The 20351-nt window shown below is 42.4% G+C and overlaps 1 protein-coding gene across 5 annotated transcripts in view; it reads right to left on the bottom strand.

Moving 5' to 3' along the window:
- tkfc (triokinase/FMN cyclase) overlaps positions 1 to 20351 on the bottom strand; it is a 72079-nt gene that overhangs the window by 4322 nt on the left and 47406 nt on the right. For all 5 annotated transcript variants that reach the window (XR_013886819.1, XM_080190433.1, XM_080190436.1 and 2 more), the window contains exons 11-15: positions 17236 to 17355; positions 13420 to 13557; positions 9333 to 9439; positions 7133 to 7236; positions 5034 to 5067 (exon numbers count right to left, since the gene is read on the bottom strand). Coding sequence is in view for 4 of the 5 variants with exons in the window: in XM_080190433.1 (XP_080046559.1) it covers positions 5034 to 5067; positions 7133 to 7236; positions 9333 to 9439; positions 13420 to 13557; positions 17236 to 17355 (503 nt within the window). In the remaining variant the exon portion in view is untranslated. The remainder of the gene's footprint in view (positions 1 to 5033; positions 5068 to 7132; positions 7237 to 9332; positions 9440 to 13419; positions 13558 to 17235; positions 17356 to 20351) is intronic.

Genomic DNA, 20351 nt, shown 5'->3' with positions numbered 1-20351 from the left:
TAGCCCGACTAGGGGAGGGGCTATACTGGATTTAGTGTTGGGAAACGAGCCGGGGCAGGTGGGTGAGGTAGAGGTAGGCGAACATGTGGCGAACAGTGACCACAAGTCCGTCTACTTTAGGATAAAAATGGAAAGGGACGAGTGCCGTCCAAGCGGGAGTGTGCTGAACTGGGGAAAGGCGAGCTATGGCAGGATTAGGAGGGAGCTGCAGCAAACTGACTGGGAGGGACTGTTAGCTGGCAAGTCCACGGTTGGCAAGTGGGAGGCTTTTAGGGACAAAATGAAATGGTTGCAGGGGAGGTTTGTTCCGGTTAAGCGAAAGGATGGGAAAGGTAGGATTAGAGAGCCGTGGATTACGGGGGATATTGAAGACTTGGTTAGGAAGAAGAGGGAGGCGTATGTTAGGTCAAAACAAATGGGTACGGAGTGTGCGCTGGAGGAATATAGAGAGAGTAGGAGGGAGCTAAAAAGGGGAATTAGAAGGGCGAAGAGAGGGCATGAGATGGCTTTGGCTGGTAGGATTAAGGATAATCCTAAGGCATTTTATTCCTATATTAGAGGCAAGAGAGTAGTTAGAGGGAAAATTGGTCCTCTTAGGGACAAGAGTGGAGAGTTGTGTATTGAGTCGGAGGGAATGGGGGAGCTCCTGAATGAATACTTTGCGTCGGTATTCACGAAGGAGAGGGGTTCAGAATCGTGCGGTCTCTTGGAGGGAGCGGAGGTGCAGTTGCAGGATATAGTTATTACGAGAGAGGAAGTGCTAGGGCTTTTAGGTAGCGTAAGGACGGATGAAGCTCCGGGGCCTGATGGTATTTATCCCAGGCTGCTTAGGGAGGCGAAAGATGAAATTGCTGGGCCTCTGGCGCACATCTTTGTCTCTTCTTTGGACACAGGTGAGGTCCCAGAAGACTGGAGGGTAGCAAATGTGGTCCCGTTGTTCAAAAAAGGTAGTAGGGATAACCCTGGGAATTATAGGCCGGTGAGTTTGACGTCGGTGGTAGGGAAGTTAATGGAAAAAATACTTAGGGGTAGGATGTATGAGCATTTGGAGCGTTGCGATCTGATTAGGGATACGCAACATGGCTTTGTTAGAGGGAGGTCTTGCCTTACGAATCTGGTGGAATTCTTTGAGGAGGTGACAAAAACGGTTGACGATGGGAGAGCCGTTGATGTCATCTATATGGATTTCAGTAAGGCGTTTGACAAAGTCCCTCACGGTAGGCTGGTAGAAAAGGTTAAGGCGCATGGGATACGAGGCCAGGTAGCTAGGTGGATTGAGAACTGGTTGGGAAATAGGAGACAGAGGGTAGTTGTGGAGGGTACCTTGTCGGGCTGGAGGCCAGTGACCAGTGGTGTGCCGCAGGGCTCGGTACTGGGACCTCTCCTCTTTGTAGTCTACATAAATGACTTAGAAGAGGGAGTAGGTGGTGTGATCAGCAAGTTTGCTGATGACACCAAGATGGCAGGGTTGGCGGGTACAGAACTGGATTGTCAGGTGATACAACAGGATATAGATAGGTTGGTGCAGTGGGCAGATAGGTGGCAGATGGCATTTAATCCTGACAAATGCGAGGTGATGCATTTTGGAAGGAATAATGCAGAGAGTAGCTATGTGATAAAAGGTAGGCCGATTAGGAGTATAGACGTACAGAGAGACCTGGGAGTGCAGGTTCACAAATCCATGAAGGTTGCGTCACAAGTGGAGAACGTTGTTAGGAAGGCTTATGGGATGTTAGCCTTTATAGGAAGGGGCTTAGAGTATAAAAGCTGCCGTCTAATGCTTCAGTTATACAGAACGTTGGTTAGACCGCATTTGGAGTACTGCGTCCAGTTCTGGTCACCTTATTACCGGAAGGACGTGGAGTCTCTGGAAAGGGTGCAGAGGAGGTTTACCAGGATGTTGCCTGGCATGGGGGGACTGGGTTACGAGGAGAGACTGAAGAGACTGGGGCTATTCTCCTTGGAAAGAAGGAGATTGAGAGGGGACATGATAGAGGTATATAAGATACTGAAGGGAATAGATAGAGTTAATAGTGAGAGACTGCTCCCTAGACTGGGTACGAACACAAGAGGTCATCACTTAAGGGTGAGGGGGGGGAGGTATAATTTGGAGGTAAGAGGAAGGTTCTTTACACAGAGAGTTGTGGGGGTCTGGAATGCGCTACCGAGTAGGGTGGTGGAGGCAGGAACGTTGGACTCGTTTAAGATGCAGTTAGATAGGCACATGAGTGAAACGAGAATGGAGGGATATGGTAGGGGCTATTAAATAGGGTTAAACCTCGGGAGACACCGGAAGGGCAGGCTGTATGATTAATATTTTTTGTCTTTATTCCACAGGTGGAGGTCCACCTCGTGTCAAGCGAGGGGCATGCACACGGCGGGTCGTGCGTGGGCTGCTCTTGGAAGTCCAGGAGTGGCCTAGTACTTCATGTCGGTGTGTGTGCTTGATCCTGGACCGATAGACGGGCTCCACAACAGCTCAGTGACTAGCACTGCTAGCTGTGCAGATACATGGATTTGGGCCTGTGTCTGTGGGAGTTTGCGCATTCTCCCTGTGGTTGCGTGGGTTTCCTCTGGGCGCTCCGGTTTCCTCCCACACCCCAAAGATGTGCTCTTAGGCTAATTGGTTTCCACCAAATTGACACTATTTCTTCCCTGAATCTGACTGAGTAGGGTCCCATTCGTAGACATGCAGGGTAGAATAGGTGTAGGGCGATGCGGCGGCGCGGGCTCGTTGGGCCGAAGGGCCTGTTTCCCGTGCTGGGTTGTTCTTTGTTCCATCCATGGAGATACGTCCAGAAAAATAAATACCTATGAAATCCAGTCCTGTAACCGGGAAGCAGCTCCTCTCTATAATTTGGATAACATTATTAGCTTCTGCCTATAGTATAAAGGCTTGACACACAAAGGATTAATGTGGAACTGAGTACAGTACCGCCCACACAGTATGTACCAGAACACATGACTTAGAGGTCAGTGTAATGTTCGACGCAGCCATTGTGTAAAGGGGTCTTTCTCAGGATGGCAGCTGGTGACTAGTGGTGTGCCTCAAGGGTCAGTGCTGGGCCACAACCTTTCACAATATACATTAACGATTTGGAGGAAGGAACTAAAGGCACTGTTGCTAAGTTTGCAGATGATACAAAGATATGTAGAGGGACAGGTAGTATTGAGGAAGCAGGGGGAGCTGCAAAAGGACTTGGACAGGTTAGGAGAGTGGGCAAAGAAGTGGCAGGTGGAATACAATGTGGAAAGGTGTAAGTTTATGCACTTTGGAAGGAGGAATACAGGCATAGACTATTTTCTAATTGGGAAAATGCTTAGTAACTCAGAAACACAAAGGGACTTGGGAGTCCTTGTTCAAGATTCTCTTAAGTTAACATGCAGGTTCAGTCGGCAATTAGGCAGGCAACTGCAATGTTAGCATTCATGTCAAGAGGGTTAGAATACAAGAGCAGGGCTGTATAAGGCTCTGGTCGGACCCCTTTTGGAGTATTGTGAGCAGTTTTGGGCCCCATATCTAAGGAGGGATGTGCTGGCCTTGGAAAGGGTCCAGAGGAAATTCACAAGAATTATCTCTGGAATGGAGAGCTTGTCGTATGAGGTATGGTTGAGGACTCTGGGTCTGCTCGTTGGAATTTAGAAGGATGAGACGGATATTATTGAAACTTACAGGATACTGTGAGGCCTGGATAGAGTGGATGTGGAGAGGATGTTTCCACTAGTAGGAAAAACTAGAACCAGAGGACACAACCACAGGCTAAAGGGACGATCCTTTAAAACAGAGATGAGGAGGAATTTCTTCAGCCAGAAAGTGGTGAATCTGTGGAACTCTTTGCTGCAGAAGGCTGTGCAGGCTAGGTCATTGAGCTTCTTTAAGACAGATACTGATAAGGAGATCAGGGATTATGGGGAAAAGGCAGTGGAATGGGGATTAGAAAAAAAGTCAGGCATGATTGAATGGCAGAGCAGACTCTATGGGTCGAGTGGCCTAATTCTGCACCTATGTTTTATGGTTTTATGTGTAGAAGCAAGCATGAAGGTAGCTTGGACCTTTACTGTGCTTGTGTATATAGTATCCACTAGTTAAGTTGAACTACTCGAGGCTTTATACTTTAATAACTAACCCAATACGTTGCAACAGTATCTAATCCCTTTAACATAGGGAAACACAAGACATTTCACAGGAACGTTATCAAACAAAAGTGGCACATAACTAAAGGAGAAATGAGCATTGATGATTTCATTAGAAGTTTTAAGGAAGTTCTTAAAGGAAGAGAGGTGGAGACTTTTAAGGAAGGAATTCCAGAGCTTAGGGTCTATACACCTGATGGACTGTTTGCAAATTGTTAGACAAAGGGAGCTGGAGGGTGATGCACAACAGGTTAAGGTTGAAGGAACACAGTTCTTGGAGGGTTGCAGGAGGTAACATTTTGGCAGAGATAGGGCAAGGGAGGGAACCGAAAACAAGGAGGAGAATTTTTAAAGCAAGTTGCTCATTTCATACCAAGACATGATGACAAAATTATACAAATGATGCATATTTTAACCCCCTTCCCAAGCATTATTTTAATAATAACAGTGCTACATTTCTGTATTTTTGTACCAAAGGGACTGAGCTGAGGGAAGAGACTGCAGCCACAAAGAACTGCATGAAAAGCTTAACCTTATCTGGAAAAAAAGGAGTTCAATAGGCAGAAACATGGCCCAAGGGATGAAAGCTACACCAACAGGGCAAACGCCCCGATCACTCTGCATTTTCTTGGCAGCCAAACTGAGTGAATTCAAAAAGTTTATGTTGGCGTTTCCCAAATTCAGGTTTTGGGAAACGCCAACATAGCCAGGGTTCAAAATCGTTATTAAATTTGACTGTCCTGGTCTGTACAACTCAGTACGACAACTGGCAGGCCATGTAACATTTTTCCAAGACCATGTAAAAGCTGTCTGCTCGATTAAATATTTAAGAATCTGTAATGCCCACTTCTTTCAGAATTTAGCTGCAATTGAACTGAAGTGCAAGGGGAGAGACTCACCATGGTTCTGTCTCCTGGCTCCGCACCTCCATATCTGTGCAATATGAAATAACTAAATTAAACAATTGTCAGCAAATACCACAAGTCACATCAACACCAGGACAAAAGTGGAACTGAAAATTTCAAGTAAACTCTTGTAATATATCTCACTGCAATGACATTTGTTGCAAAGTTCAGCCATAATGACTATTGTTGTAGGAGTCATCTATCTTTGTTTAGCAAAATGAGGATACAACATTTGTCTTGAGATCAAATTATTACTGTTCTACATATTTGTACATAAAGGCCCCATGAAAATCATTTCTTGCCAAAAGAATTTTTAAGACTTTGAGGTGGAGTTTCTAATTTGGCATACATTGTGCCTTAAACTGCATCCAATTTGAAAAATATTTTCCCTCCAACCCTCACTTGCATATTATCAAACACAAAATCTGTCATGAATGATGTTTTAAAATGTGATTTTTAGAATTTTGCTTTCCTAACTATTCCTCCATATATTTAAGGGTGTCAACTTGGCAATGTTTGATTAGCAGAACTGAAAAAAGTACAGTATCTGAAAAATATGCATTTAAAATCACAACATCAATCCATCACCTGTGAGAAAAACAATTTCTTAGAATCCCTACAGTGCAGAAAGAAACTATTTAGCCCACTGAGCCTACACTAATAACAATCCCACCCAAGCCCTCTCCCCATAATCCCACACATTGATCCTGCTAATCCTCCTGATACTAAGAGGCAATTTAGCATGGCCAATCCGCCTAACCTACACATCTTTGGACTGTGGGAGAAAACCGGAGCACTTGGGGGAAATCCACATAGGCATGGAGAGAATGTGCAAACTCCACACAGACAGTCACCCAAAGCCAAAATGAACCCACGACTCAGGTGCTGTGATTTCAAAGTACAAAAAATGTATACATTATAACGACACTTAAAAAAATCTATTTTCTAGTTAGATAGGGTTACAGTAGTAATTTCCTGAGTAAATTTTTGAAAAATGGCATTCAAAACTTTTCAAAACATAATAATGTGTCTTTGCTTCCAAAGATCGAACTTAATCTTTGGAGATTCCTTGAAAGCCAGCAACTGAGTGCTATAAGCACAACTCCTAATGGGAATTAAGTAATCTTGGGTATGGCCTGTTTTATGGATGGGGCATGATTCCAGGGCAATGTTTCTCTAACCAGCACAAAAGATCTTGCGTGAGCTGTATTCTACCATTCTCCCTGACATCCTGCACAGTGCATGTAGGAGGCCTATAAACAAATCAACAGAATTTCTACTGTTCCTCAATGATTGTTTGCTGCAACATCTGTGTCCAACTACACTTAGCTTGAAAAGGATTACACTCTCCAATGCAGACTCTCCTGAGCTGTCTCTCCTGAGCTTGCTCATTTGGGAGTTGTGATGGAATACCAACTAAATATCTAACTGGATCCACATTGTGTGAGTAGCTGTGCTGGAGAATGGTAAACATAAGATGGATCTGACTAATTTACAGTAAGTTTCTGATTAAAATCAAGATAGTATTGGTCCAAATAGTCACACCTGGATCACTCAATCAGGAATGTTTCTCTCCATTGCCATTCTGACATAATGCCACTAACAAGTACCCATTTGTTCTCTTCAGTTTGCTTTTAACATACTTCCAAGACTTAATTTCAATTTTGACAGTTTTGAGCTTAACAGTTTTTATGTAGTTTTGATAATAGCTACCTAAGTCCACAAAAGTCTGGAGTTTTCCAGCTCACTTGGTTTATGAGTTTGGTGAAAAAGTTGAAGACGTAGTTCACACAGGTATATCCTTACCTACATACTTGTTAACTGTTAATTTACTAAATTATTATTCTACAGATAAATTGCAGGCGTATTACTGTTATTTGAGTATTTTGTATGGTACTTAAATAAAACTACAGGTTGCAGTTGTCTACGTGTGTTGTCACCCTTTCTGAAATAGGTGTCGCACGACCTTTCCTCAGTTTGTTGCCAATAACATTTTACTCCTTCATAATGGCTCACTGAACAACAGGAATAGTTTCTTTAATAAATCTTCATGTTCTTCGACAAAAAAAACACCTATCTCATGGTATACTGACCTCTTCAATGCTTCAATTCCAGTATTCAAAGCTGCTGCCCAGGCAGAGGGATTGTTGTTATCTTTCAAACTTTGTGCTGCTGCCATCAAGGAAATACTGTACAGCTACAATAGAAAGGGCATGCCATTATAGATAGAGTGCTCCTAACCACAAAAACAATATCAGATACAACAAATAGGAAATGGCAAAATTAGTGGAATGATATGAAATTAGTAACATCTTTATTTAGCACTTTTGATGGAATAAAACATCCCAAGTCACTTTGCAGACACATTGAAAAACAATTGATACCAAATGACACAAAGATTTCAATTCATATGACTTGAACATAAAGCATTTGATCAAAGTGGTACGTTTTAAGGAGTGTCTTAAAGGAGGAAAGCAAGGTCAACAGGCAGAGAGGTGTCGGAAGATTCAGGCCTGGTAAATGATGACACAGCCATGGAAGATGGTGTGATTAAAATCAGGGATAATCAAGACACCAGAATTAGAGGAGCACATGTATCTGTAAGGCTTGTGGAGCTGGCTGAGGGGATTATGGAGACAAAAAGGGTCAAGACCATGGAGCATTTTGAAAACAAGGATGCAAATTTTAAAATCAAAACATTGTTTGATCAAGTGTTAATGTCAATCCGTGAATATGAGGGTGATAGGTGAACAAGATTTGGTGCGAGTTAAGACACAAGCAGCAGAGTAAGGAATGATTCGAGTTTAAGGAGCAAAGAATACGGGATATCAGGCAGGCACTGTGGTAACAAGGGCATAAACGAGGGCTTCAGCCGCAGATGAGGCAAGACGGGGTGGAATTGATTGATGTTAGAAGTGAAAATAGGCATTCTTTGTGATGACATGAATATGAGTTTGAAAGTTCAGCTTGCGGTCAAATGTATCACAAAGGTTGCAAAAAACTGGTTTAATCTCAGACTGTTGCCATGGAGAGAGATTGAGTCAATAGCTAGAAAATGGATTTTGGAACCGTAACAGAAAACAATGTCTTCAGTCTTCAATATTTAACTGGAGGAAATTTCTGCTCAAAAAGTATCAGATGTTGGATAAACAGTCCAAAGATTTAGGAACAGCAGAGGAGTTGAGAAAGAGGTGGTGAGTTAAATTCATAAAATCGTAAGAAATAAGAGCAGTAGTAGATCTGTCGGCCCCACAAGATGCTCACATTTAACGTGATCATGGCTAATCTGATTGTGGCTTTTAAGTCAATCGTGCAAACTGGGTTCCCCATTAACTCTTGACTTCCTTATAGAACAAAAATCTGTCTAACTCAGTCACAAATATACTTCATGACCAAGACCTGAATTTATGCTCCTGAGCAGGGAAAGCCATCACAGCAAAAAGTGCCCAAAAAGGCTGGGATCTTCATTTGGGTTGCGGGATAGAATCAAGTCTGGTGCCTCAGGATGAGGAGATGCCGGTGTTGGACTGGGGTAAACACAATAAGAAATCTGACAACACCAGGTTAAGTCCAACCAATTTATTTGATAGTAAACTCACAAGCTTTAGGGGTTTCTCCCTCCGTCAGGTGAAGACTGGAAGTGGCAATGGGGGCTGCTGAATGCCGAGGTGGGCTAATTAAAAGGCCCACTGGGACGTTGTTCCAACTGTTTTCTTAAACGTTAGACCCTCACAACCCCTCCCCTCCCGAAAATAGCGCCCTGACGCCCCACTCATTCTCTATGTCAACATGCCAACCCATTCCCCCATGTCTCTCATACCCTTCTATGCCAACTCATGCACCCATCCACCATCACCCTTTGCACTTGCACTCTCCATGCCAACTTACCCAGTATCCACAATGGGCAGACCTCGGCATTTTTGCTAAGATGGAATAAAATAAAGCTCTGAATATCTATTACAAACTTCACTATAAAACAAACTTTTTCATTCACACAAGCCCATTTAATGCATCTTAAATGCCTCAAATATTTAATCCCTTATAAACACAAACATTTGTATTTTAAATCCCACATCAAAGACAGCTAATTCTTTAATAAGCTCATTGAATGGTCAAACTGTGAATTTACAGCACCTCCATTGCGATTATGACAGGGTGTGGAAAGTAGTCAAGCATTAAAAATATTACAATCATACCAATTGGGTAATTCTTCTAGCCCAACCATTGAGTCATTCTTTGCTCCTGTTTCACTCTACAATACTGGTTAGAAATAGAATCACAATATGGACTTACCGCTCCTGATGTCCCACCCATATGGTCTCGTGTCAATTTGCCTAAGCACAAAAGGAGCCGGTGACCATTGCCAGGAACTTCATCAGATGTCAACAAGTTCTTAATGGCTGAGTGGAAAAGATTCACAGATATCAGGAGGTTTTAAAAACGTTCCAACTCCTTATTCTAAACCTGATTGATTAGATATACTCACCATCATCAATTTAGCATTCAATGACATAAATTATTTTGTTATGACGATATGCCCCATAAGCTTTGGAAATATGATTTTCAACTTTAAACAGACTGTAATTTTGCAGTTTGAACAGAAGTTGGGCCAATGGCTCAACAGCATAAAGCCACATTCCAAGGTGAAAGTGAAAAACCAGCGAATAATCCACAGGAGAGTGTGAAGACAGAAACAGCTCTGGTCACCCATTAAAAGTCTTAACAATCTAAAGAGACATAATGCAAAGTACTGGATATTGAAACAATGGCTGCCACAGATGCACTCAGCAATATTAGAAAGAGATTGCAAGTGACATAGGTTTGTGTGTGTGTGTGTGTGTGTGTGTGTTCAACAGTTAAATACATGAACGGACAGATTCTCTGTGACCGAGGAAGTTAGCTAGAGGGGAGCCAGTTCTCTCCTTCTCGCCTAGTCGTAACAAAATTGGGGTCTTGCCTAGCATTGTTGCTACAGACCGGTAAAAAATAAACTGTTCCTTCAAAAGTAATTTAAAAGCTGCTAAAGATTTTCTTGGACTTGTAATATAGAAGTGCAGAAATGTCCTGATCAATGTCAAGGAACAGAATGAGATAACTGATAACAAGTTATGTGCATTGTCCTTGGAAAAATTAAAAAGTGTAGCTCAGCACTTGGAGGTACAGTTTCACCTGAAAGTCAGAAAAATGGAAGTTTTAAAACAGGTGGTGAAACATTTAGAGATGGAAGTGAGGAACAGATCTATTAGTGGCACAGAAATTAAGATTGGAGCAGCAGAAATTGAGAAAAGGGAAAAAAGGGCGAGAGAGGCAAGAACAGAAGGGGGAGAAGGAGGAGAGAGAATTCCAGAAAAGGGAAAGAGAAAAGCAAAGGGAGTTTAAATTAAACAGCCTGAGCTGAGATAGGAGGATCTCTGTGTACTGGGAAAAGGAAATGGTAAAAACTTGGAAATAAGAATACTGCTCTGAACTGGTCCAGTACACTTTAAAATGGAACATCACTTTATACTAGTATTCTTATTTCCCAGTTTTTAACTGGTTCTTTTCCCTTGGGTTGTCCATTGAATCCATCATTAATTCAGACCTTTTTTTATTCATTCATGGGACATGAGTGTCACTGGCTGTCCAGCATTTAAAAGCCCATCCCTAGTTGCCCTTGAGAAGGTGGTGGTGAGCTGCCTTCTTGAAACACTGCAGTCCATGTGCTGTGGCTTGACCCACAATGGCATTAGGGAGGGAATTCCAAGATTCTGACCCAGCAACTGTGAAGGAACAAGTCAGGATAGTGACTGGCTTGGAAGGGAACTTGCAGGTGGTGGTGTTCCCATGTATCTGCTACCCTTGTCTTTCTAGATGGAAATGATTGTGGGTTTGGAAGGTGCTGTCTAAGGATTTTTGGTGAATTGCTGCAGTGAATCTTGTGGATAGCATACACTGATGCTACTGAGCTTTGCTGGCGGAGGAAGCAGATGTATGTGGAAGTTGTGCCAATCAGGTAGGCTGCTCTGTCCTGGATGCTTTCAAGCTTCTTGACTGTTGGTGGAGCTGCATCTATCCAGGCAAGTGAGGAGTATACCATTACATTCCTGACTTGCACCTTGTAGATGGTGGATAGGCTTATGTCAGGAGTGTAATGGACACAAGGGTTGAGATATTCAAGTTTGCTCATTTAATTTCTCAGTTTGAAGAGGAACAGGTGGACGCCTTCTTTATCTCTTTCAAAAGGTTAGCACAGCAGTTAAAGTGGACAGCTGAAACTGGCACTAGTGTTGCAGACAAATCTGATTGAAGGTTTACTCCCTCACGTCTGAGGAAAGTGCAACAAATTATGAGATAGCAAAAAAGAACCAGCTGGTACCAGAGGTGCACCATCAGAAATTCTGTACCCTCAGCAAATAGCCTGACCAGACATATGTGGAATTTGAAGTTCTTAAGCAGTGCACATTTGACTGGTGGGTAAAGGTGCTTAAAATTGAGGCCACTTCAAACACCTTTGTGAAGTCATTCTCCATGAAGAGTTTAAAGCCTCCACATCTTTCCCGATAAGAATCATAGAATTCTACAGTGCAGAAGGAGACCATTCGGCCTGTCGAGTGTGCACTGACCATAATCCCACCCAGGCCCTACGCCCATAACCCCATGTATTTACACTAGCTAATCCCCTTGACACTAAGGGGCAATTTAGCGTTTCCAATCCACCCAATTTGCACATCTTTGGATTGTGGGTGGAAACCAAAGCACCTGGAGGAAACCCACGCAGGCATAGGGAGAATGGAGGGAATCATGCAAACTTCACACAAACTGTGACCCTGGTGCTGTCAGGCAGCAATGCCAACCACTGTGCCACCATGCCACCCAATTCACATAGAAAACATGGGCCAGGCAGGCAGTAACTCTGGTTGAAGATAATGAGCTGGTCCAAAACACTCATCCCAAAGGAAACCCTTCCCTAGTCATACCCAACCAGAAATAATGGTGCTGAGAAGGGAACTGAGGCCAAGAAGACTTTAACAGCCACAAGGTAGGATACTTCCATGCTGACTGTTGACGGGTAGTGTTAGGAAAACAGATAATTTTAAATACCTAAATGTGTAAGTATTACTAAATATTAGAAATAAGATATTGATTTAAGTTGGTTTAATTTAGAGTGTGTGTATGCGTGTGAGAGTGCGCATGCATGTAATCTTTCCTCGTTGCTAATCCTATTTGCAACAGACAGCGCATTTGTGCTCTTTTTAGTATTAATAATTTACAATTCTACATGCAACTCGTCTGCTCGAATTGAACATTGGGAAATCAAATCTGGAGATCGGGAGATCTGGTAGGAATTTTAATCCATTAGAAATTCTGCATGGTCAGCTGATATCTATGCCAGGAGCATGAGTTTCTAAAATTACTTCCATACTACAACAGATTGAATTGGGAGAAAAGCCAGACAATTAAATGAATGTGTCAGAAGTGGCACGTTGTAGGGCAATTAATAAAGGAAGGGGTCACTCCTGCACTGATCAAAACTTTCTTAAACATCCTTGATGACTCAATTGTAAATGTATTCTCCAATATCCTTAAGCACACATAAAAAGGGAGGCTGCAACCTCCAATTCTATTCTGTACTGAGACAACTAAACTCAGTGGCAATGTCGCAACTGGCTGCAGGAAGGAATAATCAGTTAAGGATCTCATTCTTGATCAACATCCAGTGATTTCTTCTGGAACGTACATGTGCATATGGATGTTAGCTGAGGATAGAAACTGCAACACCTGCAGGTTGAATAGGATGCCAGCATTTCTAGTTTGCCCTCACATATACAAAGTGGTTGGTTAAATGAAGTACTGAAGTTTATACCCTGTTCCTATAAACAATATTTAGCAAAAGGAAAAATGAACTTTTGAACAATAACTAAGCTGTTTAAATATCGTACTTCTAATTATATTCCTGAGCTTCTGGGAAAATAAAAAAGTGTCAATAGATCAAAGAGGTTGCATACAGCCCACAACATTATAGACATTCTATAAATGGAATGGACTGAATGCAATGTCTCGCTTCTCACAGCAATTTAAAAATATTAGGGGCTCTACAATGTTGCAAAATTAACTCAGTCATTCAAAAGAAACAAAGCACAAGGTGCAGAACTTTTCTTATTGAATCATGGGGGGGAACTGAAAGATATTACCATATAGAAAGCTTTCTGAATCAGTTACTCAGAGCCATTAGTCACTGTCCAGCTATCTCTCTGTGGAAGGGGTTGAGTCAGTGAATTGGCATTGTCAACGAAAGGCTGACATTTCAGCACTACATTTCTAAGTCATCCATTGGTACTGCCAACATTTTAGTCAACATTTATTTCCAAATTCTCAGAGTTGTATTCTTTCAGTAACTGACCTTGTGCTGCCCTTGCATGTGTCACACCACAGTCACCATCTCCTGCTTCCCTATCCAGTTCATTCAGCTTTTCCTCCATCTGAAGCAGAGTGGTGGAGATCATGTCTAACACCAATCGTGCCTTATCCACAAAAGGACCTGTGAAGCAGTTAAAATTAAATGAAATTAAATGTTTCAAACTGTTTTCATTGTAACTTCCTACATTAACAATGCTACACCTTTGTCTATCAAAGTGTAAGGATAAACCCAGCAGCTACAGGCCAGTCAGCTTAACCTTGTGTTGGGAAATCACTTAGAGATGAGAATATGAAACAGAACTAATAGTCACTTGGACAATTGTGAATTAATTAGGGATATCTTTTCATTGTGAATTAATGGGGGAGCTCTTTTTTTAAATGGAATCCTACAGTGCAGAAGGAAGCCCTTCGATCCATCAAGTCTGTACCAACCACAGCCCTACGCAGGCCCTATCCCAGTAACCCCATGCATTTACCCTAACTAATCCCCCTGACACTAAGGGCCAATTTAGCATGGCCAATCGACCTAAACTGCACATCTTTGGATTGTGGGAGGAAACTGGAGCACCCGGAGGAAACCCACGCAAACACTGGGAGAAAGTGCAAACTCCACCCAGACTGTGACCCAAGTCAGGATTCGAACCCAGGTCCCTGGCGCTGTGAGGCAGCAGTGCTAACCACTGTGCCAGCCGAAGTGAATTAATTAGGGAAAGTCAACACAGATTTGTTAAAGGCAAATTGTGTTTGACTAGCTTGACTGAGCTTTTTGATGAGGTAACAGAGCTGGTTAAATCGGGGTAATACAAATGATATGGTACAGCCTGTATATGGACTTCCAAAAGACATTTGATAAGCTGCCGGCAAAGTTGAAGCACATGGAATAAAAGAGGCAGAGGCAGCAAGGATGCAAAGATGGCTGAGTGACAGGAAACAGAGGAAGTGGTGAATGCTTATTTTTCAGATTGGAAGATGATGTACAGTGGGAGGCTGGGGAGTGGAATCAGTTCTAGTGGTTTAGTACGGTGAACGCTTTCATGCATGCAATTAGTGCTGCCTGGGTGTTGCTTTTTTACTACAAAACCAAATGAATTAGATAATGCATTTCATGAGCTGTCTTGTTAATGTGGAGTAGTCTTTGTATATGCTGTTTTTCATTGTGGTTTTGACACTTGCCATGTCCACATTACTCTTACTAAACTGGATAGTAGGCAGTCCCAATCATCTATTTCTTACTGCCCTTGAAATTATCCAGTCCTTGATCGTCTATTTTTCCTGTATCTGATTAAAATTGTCCAACATTGTTACAGTTGATGCTATATCCATGCTACTATGTGAGTTGGAAGTCTGCTTGACACTAAAGATGTTTCCTATTGTGTTCATTTACAGAAACTCCAATACTTCTCTCTGGTGTTTTGAAGTAAGCTTTGATTAGGAGAAATTAATGAAATGTGTGAATAAAATTAATCTTAACTACACTTGTGTGTTTCCAGTAATTTTCCATGAACAAGAAACATTTATACTCTAATAGGGATGAGTTGAATAAATTATCAAATCACCTACATTAACAAAAAATAATAAAGCAGTAATGCTAGTCATTTCATTAATACACAGAAAAAAATCTGCAAAATTTTGATAATGTGAATGAGCAGAGCATGTAATGCTAGCCTTTTCAATCTGTTTATTTTAGTTAAATACCGGATATATATAGATAACCCTGAAAATTGACAGTTTCTGTTTCTTATGAATAAAACATTTTAGCCTGTTAGAAAATTGGTATTTGCTGAAGCACTCACTGCTATCACCTTGCAATGGTTTATTATACTACAACCATTGTACTACAACTTCTGTGCAGCATCTTTAAATAAAAGGTCTGCCTAAAGGTCTTTCACAAAGGAGAAACACAGACACCAGCAGAGCAGCTGTTAGGAGAGATAAAGAAAAGTATGAAATTATATATTTGCATCCTCAGGAACATGCAATCAGCTGTTATTTTCAAGACAAAACGGCAGTTAATGTGTGCACAGCAAGGTCACATAAGCAGAAAATAACATTAATGACTGGATAATTTGTTTTATCAATGTCAGACATAGGAAAATTACAAAACAGGATACTAAAGAACCTGCCAAACCTTCTTCATACCACTTGCACCCACTAAACAGGCAAACGGGCTTTGATTTAACATAAAAGGATAGGTCAATAATGCAACACTTTAGCAATGACTTAAGTGTTAGCAATGACTTAAGTGTCAGCAAAGATTATATGATCAAATTCACAAGTTTTTGGCTCAGAGGTGAGAGTGTTACCACTAAGCCAAGTCAATGCTTCTAAAATAAAAATCCACTGACTGTTGGAATGAATCAGTAAATCCATTAAACAATGACAAGCTTATTTAGATATTTTTATATTATTGGAGAAAATACAATTCTAATGTATGAAAAACTATTGCAAAAGCTTGAGTATACGCTGATGATGTCATAACATACACATTATTTCAGGCTAATAGCTGCACAATGTTCAAGTGTTACAGAACCTGAATGGGACATTTGGTGCAACAGAATCATAGGGGGCAATTCTCCCATCCCGATGCCCTAATTTTTTAGCATGGTGAGCTGGTAGAATCGCATGTGGGCTCATTTGTGGGATTTGCGTATGTGTTCCCAACACACGCGCATCCCTGAACGTTGGACATCCGATGAGGTCAGGACCACACTGGAAACCGGTGTTTAATCTTATTTTAATGTGATTTAAATGTTGTTATCAGGTCCGGGACTGAATTCACCGGGCCCGATAGCATCTTCCATCCTGCCAGTTCAATTTCACTCTGGCAGCGTTTAGAGTAGCTCCCCACTTTCAGGAAACTAGCGGGAGAGCCCGCTGGAGTGAAGGGGGGCAATCGAGGGCCCCCAGGAGGATCGGATGGCATAGGGTGGTGCTCCCTGGACATGGGCACCCTGGCAATGCCTGTCTGTGTCCCCTGGCACTGCCAAGGGGCAAAGTGGTCATGCCCAGGGGCACCATGGCACTGCCAAGGGGTGGGGTTAAGGGGGTCCTGCCATTGATGTGGGCTGGAGGGTGGCCAGAGATCAGGGTGGGCTGGAGGAGTGGGGAGCGGTCTGCCTCCTGTGGTGGAGGTCTGCTGGACAGAGGAGGGGTCTGCCAGGATGGTGGGGGGCAGGGGGATGGGTGGGTTCATCACTGCCAGAGGTAGGGGTCTGGAAATTGGGCCCTTCCTGGGTGGGGGAGGGTTGGGACTGGTCTGGGAATGCACTTGGAGGCACGATTAGGCCGTGGAGGTGTCGGGAGGGGCAGCACTGCGGGGGTCCCCATCAAGTTGGCCAGCAAACTGCAGGCTGACAATCTGGCGCCACTGTGCATGCGCAGAGGCTCGAAACTGTCAGATTCTAGTGTGACTAGGCCCCACCCCCTGAGCATTTAATCATATCCATGTAATTTCTGCATTGCACAGCGTGTGGGAAATTTGAGTATGAACTCCCACCGGAAAAAACAATCATGATTTACACCAGTTTTCCTGCAAATTCAGCATTTCGAACTTTTTTGGGAGAATTACCCCCTACAGCTTTTGCTTGCTTCTCTCAGATTTTGCATTTTGTTCTCCCTCACTGGTCCCATCACTTTTCCTTCCTCCGTCCTTTCTCTAGACATTACTACTTCCATTTATTCCTGATCTCATTCTGAATACTACCTTGTGGTCTATTTTTTTTGGAAGTTTTCTTATCACCTGCACTATCTTGCATATGGCAGAATTACATTTCATTGTCCACATAAACATAGCCTCTACCTGACTCAGGAGTTATATCCGTGTTCTCAGGTTCCAAGGAAGGGGCATTCAGAGTCTTGCATTTCCTTGTCAGATGATGTTTCCCTGCATTGGGCCAACCAGGGGCTGAAGTGCGTGAGTCTATAACAAAAATAAAAAATCTTGTTTCAGAAAAGCATATCTGTGCAGGCACATTGGAATGATGTGTCTCTCATCATTAACTGTTGATACCAGAAACTTGTAAGGCAATCTAGTAACTTAAAACTAATCCCCAAGAAGTGACCCCTCTCTTCCTCTGCAGCTGTTTGATGAATTTACTCACCGTACTCAAAAACCATGCAGACCAAGAAAGTCCTGTATCTCAGCTTTGGTGTCTTCCATTAATTGATTTCAGCCAAAGGAACAGCTCAAATCTCTTACCCATTTCCCTTCAAAACTGGGCACATTTGGAGATAACTGATGATGAAGGATTAGCTTCAGTAAGAGAACTTCCCCCACAGCTGAATGGACCAACAGCACTCAAGGTGGCAGCATACAAAAAACTATACAGCATGAATTCGTGTCTACATGATATTAGGAACAACAAGAGACATTCTTTAGAAGAAAAAGGGCAAAATTTAATTGGAGCTGAAACTTCGGACAGGATTTTCTGGCCAGACTCATCATCCCAAAACCAGAAAATCCCTGGAGGTGAATGGACCTTTGCATGATCCATCCTCTGCCCAATTCAATTCCTGTGGCGGGCGGGACAGGAAAATTCCCCCCCTCAGTGTGGGGATTGCAGTGCTTAATCAATGCATGCCTGTTGCTTCCAATAAAGGCCTCATGCCAACATTGCAAACGTTGGCGATTTGCATGGTTGCTGTTCACAGCCAGTATTAAAACACATTAGTGAGCGGCTACATATCTTAGAAGTCGCACATGTTTGTGAGAGGCTAGCACCACTTAGAGATAGCCTGCACTTTTTAAATGTCAGTTTGTACCTCCTTATAGGGTTGATGAGATCTTGCTGTAGCAGGTGCTAGAAATGTTTTTGGAAGTGAATCTAAACAGGAAGAATGATCTGTAGTGCAAAATGAAAGACAGCATGCATCAAGGTTCTCTGATGCTACACAGGATGCTTTGGAGAAGGAAATACAGAGGAGGATAGAAGTGATCTACCCATAGAGGAACAGATGCTCCTTCATAAAACATTGCAAAAGGCACCAACTAATCGTGATGGTCAATGTGAGGAAACATGCCCACAAACCTAAATGAAGTGCTGCAAAAAGTTCAATGACTTCACACTAATATTTAACGTGTATGAATATATCTCAAAATGCTGCATCCCAATAATGGGCCCACTAGTCTCACACACTGCTCAATGCACCACACCCCATTATTCATCCACCAACAATTCCTGTCAATCACCAACTATCTACCGTTCATAATTTCAACTCACCTTCACACACTTGGCACTGCGGCTAGCCTCACACATTCTACCAGTTATTTAACAGCCACATCACCCAAATACATTGCAGCACACTTCCCTCTCTGTTGCAGGACAAGCTTGTATATAATTAGAGGCAACAGAAGCTAACCATTCTAATCAATAATCTGTAAACTGGCTGTGCTGTTATATGCTCTGTCTGAGGCCAGAACTCTCCATTCACCTGACGAAGGGAGAAACCCCAAAAGCTTGTGAGTTTACTATCAAATAAATTGGTTGGACTTAAACCTGGTGTTGTCAGACTTCTTACTGTGTTTACCCCAGTCCAACGCCAGCATCTCCACGTCATGACTGCTGAAAATGACAGTGTTTTCATGACCAATTCCCCTTTCCACAGCACAATTCCCACTCATCACACAATACAAGAAAAAAGAACAGGAGTATGTCATTTGACCCCTCGAGCCTATTCTGCCATTCAATAAGATCATAGTGGAACGAACTGTGGTCTCAACTCTACTTTCCTCTGTGTCCCCCATAACCATCGACTTTTGTTGATCAAAAATCTAACTAACTCAGCCTTGAATATATTCAATTACTTAGCCTCCACTGCTTGCAGGGGGAGAAAAATTCACAGACTAACAATCCTTTGTGAAAAGAATAGTTCCTTATCTAAGTCTTAAATGAGACACCCCTAATTTTTAAACTGCATCCATTAGTTCTAGGCTCTCTCACTAGGGAAAATATCCTCTAAGCAACAACCTGTGGAGTTCCCTCAGGCACATCACCTCTTATTTTCCTAAATTTCAATAGGTATTGCCTGACTTGTTCCACCTTTCCTCATTAGATAACTTCTTCATCAGGAATCAGCTGAGTGAACCTCTCATATCCTGCCTAGATGAGCAAAACTATACTGATTTACAAGTTGAAAATATATGCAACACCTGCTTTATCTCACCTCCCCTGGCATCAAACCTACACTTGTGCATTTTCCCTTTCAGGTATCCAACTACTTCAATCTAGCCAGGCACTGGTGGAAGACCGTGAAGAACAGTAAGTACTATCTTGCTCTCAAATTCAGTTAGCTGTTCAAATAAATGACACTACTTATACTTAAGTGGATAGCTTAGAGGCAGGATCTGCAAGTGGTGAGACACCTAGCTTGTAAGTATCAAAGATGCCAGCTTGCTGGAGTTCTGCAGGAGACGGGTCAGATGAGTACTTTGATGGGTAGGTTATAGAAGGAGCCTGATGAATACGTATACTGGCATTGTTGCATTGACACACCCACCAGAAAGTATGTGTGCAATGTTATAGGGTTTGGAGGAATCCAGCACAAACTTGACACAGGTTTTGCAAAAAACTTGGTGCTCATCATTTTCAGAGTGTGAGGGGAGACCTACTCTATTAATGCACTAATGAACACAAGCATAAAGTAATGTATGATAGTCGTCCAACAAACTGTCAGACTGTTGTTGAATAGTGAGTTGGAATTGCATTTAACTGGCATCATAGTCAAATGTGTTGTGCATGGACTATTGAGAAAGTGGCTACTTTGGTTCCCTTCTCCCTTTCTCTTCCTGCTCCACAATTTGCTGCAGTATAGCTGCTGGCAAATGCTCTGCCCTCATCATGGCAAGATTATGTAGCATACAGTAGACCACGACAAATCCTCACATGGACTATACAGGGGTATTACTGCAGGGGTACT

The sequence above is a fragment of the Carcharhinus amblyrhynchos genome, chromosome 6 (assembly GCF_965287045.1).
Source record: "Carcharhinus amblyrhynchos chromosome 6, sCarAmb.v2.hapA, whole genome shotgun sequence".
NCBI lineage: Eukaryota > Metazoa > Chordata > Chondrichthyes > Carcharhiniformes > Carcharhinidae > Carcharhinus > Carcharhinus amblyrhynchos.
Note: the sequence above shows the minus strand (reverse complement) of the source record. Positions and strands in the feature narration are given on the sequence as shown.